The 14,496-nt window shown below is 46.5% G+C and overlaps 1 protein-coding gene across 7 annotated transcripts in view; it reads right to left on the bottom strand.

Moving 5' to 3' along the window:
- The window catches only part of SLC25A44 (solute carrier family 25 member 44), a 46,576-nt gene extending 35,213 nt beyond the window's left edge, over positions 1–11,363 (bottom strand). For 5 of the 7 annotated variants that reach the window (XM_055084286.1, XM_055084290.1, XM_055084292.1 and 2 more), the window contains exons 1-4: positions 11,230–11,363; positions 9,620–9,806; positions 8,213–8,622; positions 4,741–5,378 (exon numbers count right to left, since the gene is read on the bottom strand). In XM_055084286.1, coding sequence (XP_054940261.1) covers positions 4,741–5,365 — 625 coding nt within the window. In that variant the 5' untranslated portion in view covers positions 5,366–5,378; positions 8,213–8,622; positions 9,620–9,806; positions 11,230–11,363. The remainder of the gene's footprint in view (positions 1–4,740; positions 5,379–8,212; positions 8,623–9,619; positions 9,807–11,229) is intronic. The other 2 variants (XM_055084287.1, XM_055084288.1) reach the window with 2 other exon arrangements.
- Between the last annotated feature and the right edge of the window lie 3,133 nt (positions 11,364–14,496).

Here is a 14,496-nt window from a genome sequence, read left to right as displayed (position 1 = left end):
GCTCTAGAGCCCGTGAGCCACAACTACTGAGCCCACGTGCCACAACTACTGAAGCCCACGCGCCTAGAGCCTGTGCTCCACAACCAGAGAAGCCAATGCAATGAGAAGCCCGCACACCACAATGAAGAGCAGCCCCCACTCGCCACAACCAGAGAAAAGCCCACACACAGCAATGAAGACCCAACACAGCCAAAATAAATAAATAAATAAAATTTAAAAATAAATAAATTTAAAAAAAGAAAACAGGAAGAGCCCTCTTTCCAACTGGGTAAAGAAGTCTTCTTGGGACCTCCCTGGTGGCACAGTGGTTAAGAATCCGCCTGCCAATGCAGGCGACACGGGTTCGATCCCTGGTCTGGGAAGATCCCACGTGTCACAGAGCAACAAAGCCCGTGCGCCACAGCTACTGAGCCTGTGGTCTAGTGCCTGCGAGCCACAACTACTGAAGCCTGTGTGCCACAACTACTGAAGCCTGCGCACCTAGAGCCCATGCTCCACAACATGATAAGCCACCGCAATGACATGCCCACGCACCGCAACGAAGAGTAGCCCCCGCTCACCACAACTAGAGAAAGCCCGCGCACAGCAACAAAGACCCAACGCAGCCAAAAATTTACAAATTAATTAATTATTATTATTTTTTTTAAAGAAGTCTTCTTTGCAAAGATGGCATGTACGCTGAGGCTTGAAGCATGAGAAGGACCCAGACACACAAACAACAGGGGAAAGGGTATTCCAGGCAGAAAGAACAGTATCTGCAAAGGCCTTGAGGTGAGAACAGAGCTTGGTGTGTCTCAGGAACTGAGAGGACAGTGAGAATGGACCAGAGTGAGTAAGGGGAGAGGAGCACAAGATGGGGCTGGAGAAGCAGACAGGGACCAGATCACATAGACCTGTATTGACCGTGAGAAACATTAGATTTTATTGTAAATACCCATAAGGCAGCATTGGTAGATTTTAAGCAAAATGGAGTGACAAAAACCAGTCTACTCTCTCAACAAATACTTACTGAGCACTTACAATTCACCAGGCCCTGAGACACACAGTGTCAGAGTGTGGCACACAGTGGGTATTCAGTAAATGTTAGTTTCCACCCCCTTCCAAGAAACTTTCCAGTTAGTTATATCAAAATAAAGCTGGGGGGAAAAAAGCATTAAGAAAAAAGAAGAACCTGTGCAAATAACAGAAGAGATAGGCACATACAAATAACATCAAGGCAAATGTTCTAACTGCCTTAAGAAAGACTGAAGCAATGTCATGGGGGTTGGAAGGAGGGAAAGATCATTTCTGAATTGAGAGCTACATGGAGAGGATGGGACAGGAGGCAATGAGTCATGATTTCACCAGGGTAAGTGGACCTGGAAGGCATCTAGCAGAGGGATATGAACACAGCAGAGGTGGGAGAGATGATGCACGGTGGAGGAATGGTGTGTGAACTGGCCTGGCTGCAGCATAGACTATACATAGGGAAACAGCAGGATGTTGCACCGAAAAGGGAAGGTGAAGCCAGGCTGAAGAGTTTGGATTTTAATGCGTAAGCAGTGGGAGCCACTGAACATCACAACCAGAGTTTAAAGTTAATCCATTAGGGGGACTTCTCTGGTGGCGCAGTGGTTAAGAATACACCTGCCAATGCAGGGGACACGGGTTCGAGCCCTGGTCTGGTAAGAACCCACATGCCGTGGAGCAACTTAAGCCCGTGCGCCACAACTACTGAGCCTGTGTTCTAGAGCCCACGAGCTACAACTACTGAAGCCCTCGCACCTAGAGCCCGTGCCCTGAAACAAGAGAAGCCACCGCAATGAGAAGCCTGCGCACCACAATGAAGAATAGCCCCCACTCACCACAACAAGAGAAAGGCCACGCGGAGCAACGAAGTCCCAAAGCAGCCATAAATAAATAAATAAACAAATAAATTTTTTAAAATAAATAAATAAAGTTAATCCATTAGGGACTTGTGTGTAGATAGGAAGGAAGAGACTTGGAACAGCTAGAAGGCTGATGCAATAGTCCAAGAGGGTAGGAACAGAGCATGGTTTCCAGGAAAGGCAGTGGGAATGGAGAGAAATTTGGACAAGACATTCCAGGGTCACCAGGACTAGATGTGGGGACAAGGGCAAGGGGCCAAGCACTATGCCCAAGGCCTCAGTTTCAGTGATTTGGAGAATAACATGGCCACTGACACATGAAAGTAAGTCAGAAGATAAAGCCAGCTTGGGATGAAAAATGGTTAATTGAAAAAAATTTCAGATGTAAGTGCATGCCTCCAGGTCAAAAGGTCCAACAGCCAGGATGTCTGTCCAGAGCTCTGGACAGGTAAGTTTGGGAAGAGAAATAGAAATTTTGGACATATTAGAAAAGGACAACTCTAACTGTAAATGAAATCAAATGAGGAGAGAGAGGTGAGGACAGACTCCAGAGAAAATGCTCACGTTTTCTAGGAAGGTTCTCTAACATTAAGATTGCCAGCATCCATTCCCAAAGAATTTGATACAAAGGATAGAGGTGGAGTCCATGTATCTGAATTTTACCAAATACTCCAGATGAAAGACTGTGTTAAACAGAAGAAGAGACAGAGCTACCAAAAAAAAAAAACTACAATTAGAAAAATAGGAGAGGGACTTCCCTGGTGGTCCAGTGGTAAAGAATCCGCCTTACAATGCAGGGGACACAGGTTCGATCCCTGGTGAGGGAACTAAGATCCCACATGCCACAGGGCAACTAAGCCCGCGCCACAACTACTGAGCTTGCGTGCCTCACCTAGAGCCCACGTGCCTCAAACTACAGAGCCCATGCGCCCTGGAGCCTGCGCACCACAGCTAGAGAAGAGAAAACCCGCATGCCACACCTAGAGAAGCCTGCGTGCCACGATGAAGAGCCCACGCACCGCAAGGAAAAGATCCCGCGTGCCTCAACGAAGATCCTGCGTGCTGCAACTAAGACCCAACACAGCCAAAAATGATAAATAAAATAAATAAATAATAAATAAATCTTAAAAAAAAAAAAGAAAAGAAAAAGAAAAGAACCAGAAAAGTACAGTGCCAGAGAAACGAGGTAATTATAGGTTAGGAAGTCATTACAAAATTTGGTCAGAAAAGTTCCAGGTGGCATGGGACAGAATGCCTACTGCCAAGGCTTAGGAGCCAGCAGCAGGGATTTGGGAGGCTACAAGCACAGACTGCCCTAACTGGAGTTTGGTAGTTACCCAAAGCTACAGATATCGCAGGGTAGCAGGCACACACAGGTCCTGCTCTTGACAATGTGCTTTGCCCTTTCAGAAGGAAATCTGGCAGTATGTTTATTGAGGCCCTCAAAAATGTTATCTTTTGACCCAGAAATCCCATTTCTGGGAAATACTTAACAAGTAATACCTTGTGAACAAAAATACATTACAGGAGTAGAGAGGTTCAAGATTGTATCATACCTTGAACTTAATTTAAATATTTATTTATTTATTTTGGCTGCACCGCGTCTTAGTTGCGGCATGAGGGATCTTTGTTGCGGTGTGCAGGATCTTTAGTTGCGACATGCGGACTCTTAGTTGCAGCATGCATGCGGGATCTAGTTCCCCAACCAGGGATCGAATCCAGGCCCTCTAGCATTGGGAGTGCAGAGTCTTACCCACTGGACCACCAGGGAAGTCCCTTGAACTTAATTTAAAAATAGTTAAGTAGGGGCTTCCCTGCTGGGGCAGTGGTTAAGAATCCACCTGCCAATGCAGGGGACATGGGTTTGAGCCCTGGCCCGGGAAGATCCCACATGCCACGGAGCAACTAAGCCTGTACACCACAACTACTGAAGTCTGCACGCCTAGAGCCTGTGCTCTGCAACAAGAGAAGCCACTGCAATGAGAAGCCCTCACACCGCAATAAAGAGTATCCCCCGCTCACAGCAACTAAAGAAAGCCCGCACACAGCAAGGGAAGACCCAACGCAGCCAATAAACAAATAAAATAAATCTATTAAAAAAAAAAGAAGGGGCTTCCCTGGTGGCACAGTGGTTAAGAATCCGCCTGCCAATGCAGGGGACAGGGCTTCAAGCCTTAGTCCGGGAAGATCCCACATGCCGCAGAGCAACTAAGTCCCTGTGCCGCAACTACTGAGCCTGCGCTCTAGAGCCCGTGAGCCACAACTACTGAGCCCACGTGCCACAACTACTGAAGCCCGCGCACCTAGAGCCTGTGCTCCGCAACAAGAGAAGCCACCGCAATGAAAAGCCCACACACCGCAGTGAAGAGTAGCTCCCGCTTGCCACAACTAGAGAAAGCCCGTGCACAGCAACGAAGACCCAACGCAGCCAAAAATAAATAAATAAAATAAATAAATAATTTTTTTTAAAAAAGGAAAAAATGTAAAAAATAAAAATAGTAAGGAAAGGCATCCAACTCAAAAGCTCACTATTACCCATTGCTTTCATCTTTAAATCCTATGGATTTTGTCCCTCCCCACCTTATGATTCTCTGCCAATATTCCACTAACCTTAGTTGATCCTGATGCATCGAGAACATACTCTATGTCCTACAGTCATATACTTTACTTGTCTGATTCCCTCCACTATAATATTAGCTCCTTGAAGGGAAGAACCATGTCTTACTCATCTCTGAATCCTCCTGGATTCAAATGTTTGCTGTATGAATGGTCCAGTCTCCCATTAAATCACTCACTCCAACATGCACAGAGCAACAGCATCTCTGTCCATTAGTAACCATCCTCCACCCCCACCCTCCTGGTCCCTGCTTACCTGCATAGAAGTGGTAGAAGGGCCACCAGACAGCACTGTTTGGGATGTAAGTAAGCAGCGAAGCCACATAGCCCCGGTAGAAGCCACGAAGTCCATCAGCCCGCAGGATCTGCCTGATGATGTCCTTGGTTTGGCCAAAGGCAACTACCCCTTGTCCCTCTGGATTCCCTCGCACTTGGAAGCGGCCCATTTTCTCACCCTTGCGCTGCATCATCAGGTGTTGGGAGACCACATCAATGGGCACCGTGATGCTCTGAGCCACGAGAGAGGCCGAGCCACCGGCCACCAGTGATTTGACTGTGTTGCTCTGGCTGTAGTCAGCTACAAACTTCCGGGTGAGCTCATAAGTGGTAACATAGCACTGGCCAGATATGAGGGTGAAGGTGTTGACCAGGAACCCCCGGTAGAGGCCAGTCACACCATCTGCCCGTAGGATCTTGATGAAGGCATCAAAGGTCCCATGGTAGAGGCTCTTGCCTTTCTGAACCTGCAAGCGAGTACGGATGAGGGTGAATGGGTAGACGCTGACACGGATCATCATTGTCATTGCCACACCAAACACGTAGAACTTCTTCTTGTCCAGGTGTTCCCACTCGATGATCTGGATGTTACGTTTGTCCTCCATTGTGCCTGGAGACCTGGGGATTTGAGCAGGGTGGAGGGAATGTGAAGGAGATCAGAATTTGCACTCTCCCCTCCTGGATGGGCTCTGAAACCCCATTCTCAGGCTTCAGCTCCTGGGGTACTCACTTCTCCAAAGTTTAGACTTCACCCAGTCTGGCTCTGCCAACCCCTGCTTGATTCTCCCTTCACGGATCAGGATAGTGCCCTCTTCTCTCTCCTTTACCAGTCTGTCCCAATTCAGGACCCCTCTTCTGAAAATTGTTTCTCACCTCAGTGACTCCCGTGGGCACACTCCCACCTCAGCTCCCTACCCCCAGCTTATCAGATCATCTATTCTGGTCTCTCTGCCTCTGCCCAGGCCCTGGTGTCATGGCCCATTCTCCTTTTCCTTTTCTAGCTCACCCAGACAGCTCAGGATGCTGCGGGCAAACCAACCACCTGGCCTTTAAGTGGGCTGATGGGATGTCACTAAGTGACATTCTGGAGGTTCCTAAAGGCTAAAGGGAAGTGCTCCATTTCTGACGCTCCTGGGCCTACTGAGGAGGCATGGCCTTTGGCCTTGGGCCTTTGAGCCTCAACAGGGTGCCTCTTTTACCACCATTTACCAGCTGACTCACCTTACTTTATTTCTGGTTTCCAGTGCTGGCCCCTCTGAGCTCCTCCTGACCCAGATTCACTACACTTACACTTTCTCCAGTCTGCATTAGAAGAAAGTGCGAGGAAGAAGGCAAGTGGGGCTTTCACTCCACAGGCACCCCCCCCACACCTCCCTTCCTTCAATGAAAGGAGTTAGAAATTTAGGAACAAGCCAAAGGTCAGAGTCCTCTTTGGTTATTAGATAACTCACTCTAGAGAAAGAAGAGAACCACCTGAGAGCTAAGCAGTTTCCCTGAAGAGTCTTAACTACAGGGTAGAGAACATGCTTGGCCTCTTTCATCCCCAAGCATATAAATAATAACCTCAGCCCCTAGGTAATGAAGGGAGATTCAAGTGACAGAAAAGATACAGAGACTCTGCCTTTGAGAAACTCAGTCTCTTCAAGGGGACACAGTATCCCTCTGGGGAATGGATGTAAGACACAGAGATAAGAAAACCAGGGCAAATTAATGTACATGTGGCCCTCCATGTTAAGTGTATCCACTGACTAAAGTTTCAAACAAAACTAATAAGCTTACAACTGTAATAACTGTATAAAATCAGGAGCTTTCAACTTAAGAAATGTCAAATGAGGGGCTTCCCTGGTGTCGCAGTGGTTAAGAATCTGCCTGCCAATGCAGGGGACATGGGTTCGAACCTTGGTCCAGGAAGATCCCACATGCCACAGAGCAGCTAAGCCTGTGTGCCACAACTACTGGGCCTGTGCCCCACAACTACTGAGCCCACATGCCACAACTACTGAAGCCCACGAGCCTACAGCCTGTGCTCCACAACAAGAGAAGCCACCACAATGAGAAGCCCGCGCACGGCAATGAAGCGTAGCCCCCGCTCGCCGCAACTAGAGAAAGCCCGCATGCAGCAACGAAGACCCAACATAGCCAAAAATAAATAAAATAAAATAAATTAATTTTTTTTTTAAATGAAAGAAAGAATCCGCCTGCCAATGCAGCGGACATGGGTTCGAGCCCTGGTCCGGGAAGATCCCACGTGCCACAGAGGAACTAAGCCTGTGCCCCACAACTACTGAGCCCACATGCCACAACTACTGAAGCCCACGAGCCTACAGCCTGTGCTCCACAACAAGAGAAGCCACCACAATGAGAAGCCCGCGCACGGCAATGAAGCGTAGCCCCCGCTCGCCGCAACTAGAGAAAGCCCGCATGCAGCAACGAAGACCCAACATAGCCAAAAATAAATAAAATAAAATAAATTAATTTTTTTTTTAAATGAAAGAAAGAATCCGCCTGCCAATGCAGCGGACATGGGTTCGAGCCCTGGTCCGGGAAGATCCCACGTGCCACAGAGGAACTAAGCCCCGTGCGCCACAACTACTGAGCCTGTGCTCTAGAGCCCTCGAGCCACAACTACTGAAGCCCACGTGCCTAGAGCCCGTGCTCCGCAACAAGAGAAGCCACCACAATGAGAAGCCCGTGCACCGCAACAAAGAGTGGCCCCCGCTCTCAGCAACTAGAGAAAATTGGCGTGCAGCAGTAAAGACCCAATGCAGCCAAAAATTAAATAAATGAATAAATAATTTTTTAAAAAAAGAAATGTCAAATGAGAGGACATCATATATTGGACATACACATAGTGACAATGTAATGTGCTCCTGTGTAGGATACTGGATATTTTCAGCCAGAAGGGGAAAGTGGGAAGTTAAAGTCCAGGAAGCAGGAAATCAGGGGCTCCCTAAGCTCTGAGAGAAATCCTTAAGGGGGAAAGGAGGTGGCCACATCAAAAGGACAACTCTAGAGAGATGAAATGTTCTACACAGGCAGTCCCAGCACCAATGCCTTGACAAACCTCATGTCAAGTGTATAACCAGAGTTCATCCTCAACCACCTTCCCCAACCAAAGGTACCAACCAGCCTAAGTAGCTTAGGAAGCAGGAAATCAGGGGCTCCCTAAGCTCTGAGAGAAATCCTTAAGGGATGGGAAAGGAGGTGGCCACATCAAAAGGACAACTCTAGAGAGATGAAATGTTCTACACAGGCAGTCCCAGCACCAATGCCTTGACAAACCTCATGTCAAGTGTATAACCAGAGTTCATCCTCAACCACCTTCCCCAACCAAAGGTACCAACCAGCCTAAGTAGCTTCTTGGTTTACCATATAAGTCAGTGGGGAAGCAAGGTTAGCTTTTTGGAATTTCCTGAGCTGGACTGCATCACTTTCATTAAAGTATAAGATACCTGCAGTGCAAACTGAGGGAAAACCTCAGCTTCAAGGTGAGGCATGGGTGAGGCACATGTAACCAAGACAGGCTTCCTGGAGGAGGACAAAGCAGCTTGAATGGAGGAATACATGTGGACAGTGAAAAGGGAGAAAACAATGGCTTGAAACAACTGGTTGGACCAGAACACAGAATCTAGGCCATGGGAAATGAGCTAGAGATGGGGTTCTAGGAGGAGAACCCCTGGAACACTGATGTGCCACTTGCTGTGGGCAAAAGTGGCCCTTCCTCCAGCCTCAGCCCAGGACACCCATCAAGTCCAGTGCAGCAATCTTCTCCTTTAAGGCCCTTCAAGAGAAGGGGGTCACTGTATCACTGACAAACAGGGTGTTTGGCATCCAGGGTCCCAAGGTTATGTGTCCATTTCCACTGAGAGAGGAGGAAAAGAGAGAGAGACACTAGGATTTACTGAACACCTATTACCTCAAGTAATCCTTACAACTTAACCTCTACACAGTTAAGACACTTCTGCTAAATGAGAAAATTGTGGTACAACAAATAGGTTAAAAGGAACAAGCCCAAGGTCACACAGCTGGTTAGCGGAGGCAGGATATGAGCCAAGTTTGCTCCTCTACTCCATCATGCCCTCTACTCAATGGGAGTTGAGGAGTTCCAGCACAAATCACTCCGTTCAGTATAAAGCCAGGTCATTCCCACCCTTGGGAGGCAGAATTAATGCCCTCATGACTGCCAGTCACCCAAGGGTTAAGCATAAGCTCCTGGCAGCAAATGCCCAGGGATTTCTCTCAGCTTTGTTCCATTGAAACCAAGAGCTGCCTCTGCTTTCCCAGAGTGCTTGTGGAGTGACTGAGCTGAGTGACTGGGCAGGCCTGTTGTCATCACAGGACAAATACAGCAGGGCTCAAGCAAGGCCTCCTGCCCAGCTCATGGATACTGTGTGCTGAGCAGGGCAGAGAGCCAGAGCCACGAAGGATTCTGTTCTAGGACCTGGTTTTGTGGGCACCGTCTCAACTTATCAAACTGAATGACAGAGTGCCAACAACTCCTGATGAGAAATCCTACAGCAGCACCCAGCGCCCCATTTCCCCCCTTTCCTCCATCTCTCACATATGCCAGTCTATTTTAAATTCCCAGAAAGGGAGGACTCTCCACGGCCAAAGCAGGTAATTTCTACCATTACCATGGTGACAGAAGAAGCCAATAAGGGTCATGCCACAGAGGGCTGAGCCTCTACAGTTGAAGGGGAAGGCACTGCACCCACCCCCTCTATCCCTTTGAAAGGTGGTTTGCTCCTAAAAGTTGGGGTCTCAGCCTGCTCTTTGTTATTTAACCTCCAAACTTCCCGCTGAAATATCAAAACCAGTTCCTTGTGTTTCACCCTCTGGAAAATCCTCCATGCAGATACCTGTATGCTCACTTCCTTCAGCCTTCCTTTCTTCCAATTCAATCAGCCCAGCTTCTTTATGGCTCTTTCCCAGATCCTTATTTGTGTGCATGGCTCCAATTCTGAATTTTCCCCCATCTTTTAACACAGCTTAGACACAAAGGTTAAAGTGCTTCATATGGAGACCCAACAGATGACCCAGGATGTCCTGAAATCATCAAATGAGATGTCAGAGGCAGAACCCCCACTGCTGAGCCCATTAGAGGAAAGGGAAAAACTGGCCCAAGTAGGTATACCTCCTCTCCACTTCCCCTCTCCCTGTACCAGAAAAACCACACCAGACTGTTCACTAGGGTCTGAGATAAGATTCTGGTTCAGGACAAGGCAGTGTCACCTGGAATGTAAGGTCATTCGATGAAAAGAACACTAGTAGTCAGGAGATCCAAGTCTGAGTTCCACTTCCATTACCTACTAGTAGGATTGGAACCAGGTCACTTCTTTGAAATTCAGTTTCCTCATCTATGAAATGGGGCTAATAAAGCCTGCCATAGCTATGTCACTGTGGTGCAACTCACATAAGCTAACGTGTGAAAGCACTTTGTTAACAGCAAAGCACTTCTATCATTGCAGAAAGCTCTACTGGACAGCGCTGCTCTAAATCTTTGCTACTCAGAGTGGTACACAGACCAGCAGCATGGGAATAATCTGGGAGCTTGTTAGAAATACAGAATTTCAGGATGCTCCATAGACCTGCTGAATAAGAACCAACATGTTCACAAGATCTCTGGGTGGTTAATACATATATCAGAGTTTGGAAAGTATTGCCTTAAATATTAAGGATTGTCAGTATTATAACAACGATAACAACTACTCTAGAAGTCCAGGACCATTATGACTAGGTTAGGAGCCCTCTGACTCCATCCTGACTTGTCACCAGGACTGGGCTCAGTGATGACTTCTAGACTCATTCAAATCTTTTAAGTCAACAACCCCCCCCCAAATTAAACAGCCACCTACAACTCCTGACAAGACATCCATAGGGTTTGGTCCCCACTTCTGTGCTGGAAACATCTTTGCTTCCTCCTTCTGTTCCTCTGTACTTCTTACTGCAACTGCATCAAGGCTTTGCATCCTAGGAGCTATCTACCACATGAATGTGAATATATTTACATGCTTGCCCACCTGTCCTAATGAATATGCATTTCCTTAGGGAAGTTCCCTGGCATGCCTCCAACCTCTCCCTTCAAGACAACCTCCCCTCTGGGGCATAAAGCGATTTCCACCCAGCCTTCCTTCGGTCTTCCATAGGTGCCCACGTGATCCCTCATGACAGACACCACATGACAATCCTCTTCACCTACTCCACATAACACCCCCTTTAAGCTGCTTCTGTCCTGGCCCCCGAGGTGCCGCCTCGCCATGCCTCTCGCCATGCTTCTTTCGCTGTCAGCGAAACTCATGCTCCTCCGACAGGAAGAGATGACTCGTTGGAGTCGCCCCTCATGCCTCAAACTGCGTGGCGGGCTCCCACTGAATTGCAGCCGGGCACTGCAGACACCCGCTGCCTCCCTGACAGGTCCAGGTCCTCGGAGACCTTAGTCCTCAGGCACCCCAAGCCGGTGGTTTCTTACCTTCTCACATCAGGGCGGTTCCGCCCCGTCTGAGGTGAACTCCAAGCTCGGACCTCTAGGCCGCAGCTCCCACTCTATCCTCTGTTTCTGGCAACTGATGGCCTCCGGTGGCATCTTCCTCCATCTCGACCGGGCTCCCGGTACTGACGGAACCGGAAATTGGGACTTTTGTCACTCCCGCCCCCTGCGAGGGGCGGGGATGAACGGTGTGCAACTCCACCAATGGCGTTCTGAGCCTTTAGCCTCTCGCCCCGCCCCCTCAGCAAGGGTGGAAGGTCCTGGGAACCATCTTGAATTTGGGCATAGGCCACGCCTTCATTGGCTTCGACATGCCCTTAGCTCTACAGCGCATGCGTTTTCTTTCTAATTCTTGGAAATTAAAAGTCACCCGGCGCTTCTTGAAGATATTGTTCTAAATGGGTCACCTTGTGTTTCCGATCTATTGGAATCCTTAAAATTCAAATCTAATCTGTAAATTTTTGTGTAATTTTTCTCATCTACAGAGCCAAAACGGAGGCCAGTGTGCAGCAGGAAGGACTAAGTTTAGACAACAAATTTTAAGGTTTGGGAACTCAAAAAACTGCAGGAATAGGAACATCCTGGAGGTGGAGTGGTCTCTTCCAGCTCTAAAACTATTTGCTTATACATGGATTTAAAAGAAGAGGCAGAGCCTTTTAAATAAGGGACTGGGAGGCTGGGGGTGGAGATTCATTTCAAAATAGATATTTCTACAACTCAGCAACAAAAAGACAAACAACCCAATTTTTTTTAATGGGCAAAGGACTTGAATAGATGTTTCTTCAAAAAAGCTGACCAAAAAGCACATGAAAAGATGTTCAATATCATTAGGGAAAAACAAATCAAAACCATGAGTTCACACCCACGAGGATGGCTAAAATTAAAGCAAGCAAGCAAGCAAACAAGAACCTAGAAAGTAACAAGTGCTAGCAAGGATGTGGAAAAATTGGAACCCTCAGACATTGCTGGTGGGAATGTACAATGGTGCAGATGCTGTGGGAACAGTTTGGTTGTTCCTCAATATGTTAAGCAAAATTACTATATGACCAAGCAATTTCGCTCTGAATATATACCCAAAAGAGTTGAAAACAGGTGTTCAAACAAAAACTTGTACACAAATGTTTACAGCAGCAGTCTTCTTCACTATAGCCAAAAAGTAGAAACAAACGGTGGTATACCCATACAATGGGATATTACACAGTGAATAAAAAAAAAAACAAAAAAGGAATGAAATATGGATACATACTATGATGTGGATAAATTTTGAAACCATTATGCTAAGTGAAATAAGCCAAAGACAACAGTCACATATTGTGTAATTCCATTTAGATGAAATATGCAGAACAGACAAATCTATACAGACAAAAAGCAGGTAAGTGGATTAGTGGTTGCCAAGGACTCGGGGGAGGAAGAGTGGGGAGTGACTGCTTAATTAGTACAGTGTCCATTTGGAGTAATGAAAGAGTTCTGGACCTAGATAGTGGTGATGATTGTACAGCACTGTGAATGGCTAAATATCACTAATAGTAAATTTTATGTTATGTGTATTTTACTACAATTAAAGAATTTGATACCGCTAGGAAAGATCCCTCCTGAACAACAGATTTGTACTGACAATTGCCTCAAAATATCTAATGGACGTTTCAAACTTAGTGTGAAAGTTAGTTTTATGTCAATCTGGCTAGGGCTATAGTAACTAGTTATTCACTAATAGGTGTTGCTGTGAAGGTATTTTGTAGGTGTGGTTAACATCCACAATCAGCTGACTTTAGGTAAAGATTACCTTGATAATGTGGGTGGGCCTCATCCAGTTAGTTGAAAGGCCTTTGGAGCAACACTAAGGTTTCTCTGGGAAGAAATTCTGCATCAAGACTTCAGCATGGGGCTTCCCTGGTGGCTCAGTGGTTAAGAATCCGCCTGCCAATGCAGGAGACACGGGTTCGAGCCGTGGTCTGGGAACATCCCACATGCTGCAGAGCAACTAAGCCCGTGCACCACAACTACTGAGCCTGCACTCTAGAGCCCACAAGCCACAACTACTGAGCCCACATGCCACAACTACTGAAGCCCGTGTGCCTAGAGGCTGTGCTCCACAACAAGAGAAGCCACGACAATCAGAAGCCTGCACACCTCAACGAAGAGTAGCCCCCACTCACCACAACTAGAGAAAGCACGCTCACAGCAACGAAGACACAACACAGCCAATTAATTAATTAATTAATTAATTTTTTAAAAAAAAGACTTCAGCATGGCCAGGGTGGGGGGAGAGATAAATTAGGAGTTTGGGATTAACACTGCTATGTATAAAATAGATAAACAACAAGGACCTACTGAATAGCACGGGGAACTATATTCAATTATCTTATAATAACCTACAATGGAAAAGAATCTGAAAAAGAATATATATATATATGAATTACTTTGCTGTACGCCCGAAACTAACACAACATTGTAAATTAACTATACTTCAATTTTTAAATGGTAAAAAATAATAAATAGGGCTTCCCTGGTGGCGCAGTGGTTAAGAATCCGCCTGCCAATGCAGGGGACACGGTTTCAAACCCTGGTCTGGGAACATCCTACATGCCGCAGAGCAACTAAGCCCGTGCGCCACAACTACTGAGTCTGTGCTCTAGAAGCCCGCGAGCCACAACTACTGAAGCCTGTGCGCCTAGAGCCCGTGCTCCACGAGAGAAGCCACCGCAATGAGAAACCTGTGCACTGTAACCAAGAGTAGCCCCCGCTCGCCACAACTAGAGAAAGCTCGCGTGCAGCAAAGAAGACCCAATGCAGACAAAAATAAATAAATAAAAAATAAAATAATAATAATAATAAATAAATAAAGATGGCAGCATCAATGCCAATGTTCATAACAGCACTATTTACAATAGCCCAGACATGGAAGCAACCTAAATATCCACCAACAGATGAATGGATAAAGATGTGGTACATACATACAATGAAATACTATTCAGCCATGAAAAAATATACATTATATATATAAATAATATATTTTATATATATATATATCCTAATGGTTCTGTTTCTCTTCTCTGAAGAACCCTGACTGAGACTTAGCATGTCAGAAATGGAACTCTTGTTCTTCCTCGAAATCTGACCTACCTGCTCTCTTACTCATCTCAATTCATTGGCAACTCCATCCTTTTGGTTGCCCAGACTGAAAATCCCGGAACCATCCTTTTCTTTTTTATTTATTTTATTTATTAAAAAAAATTTTTAATCAATTTT

This window comes from Physeter macrocephalus, chromosome 4 (assembly GCF_002837175.3).
Source record: "Physeter macrocephalus isolate SW-GA chromosome 4, ASM283717v5, whole genome shotgun sequence".
In the NCBI taxonomy this organism is placed as follows: Eukaryota; Metazoa; Chordata; class Mammalia; order Artiodactyla; family Physeteridae; genus Physeter; species Physeter macrocephalus.
This window is presented reverse-complemented; position numbering and strand designations above follow the sequence as displayed.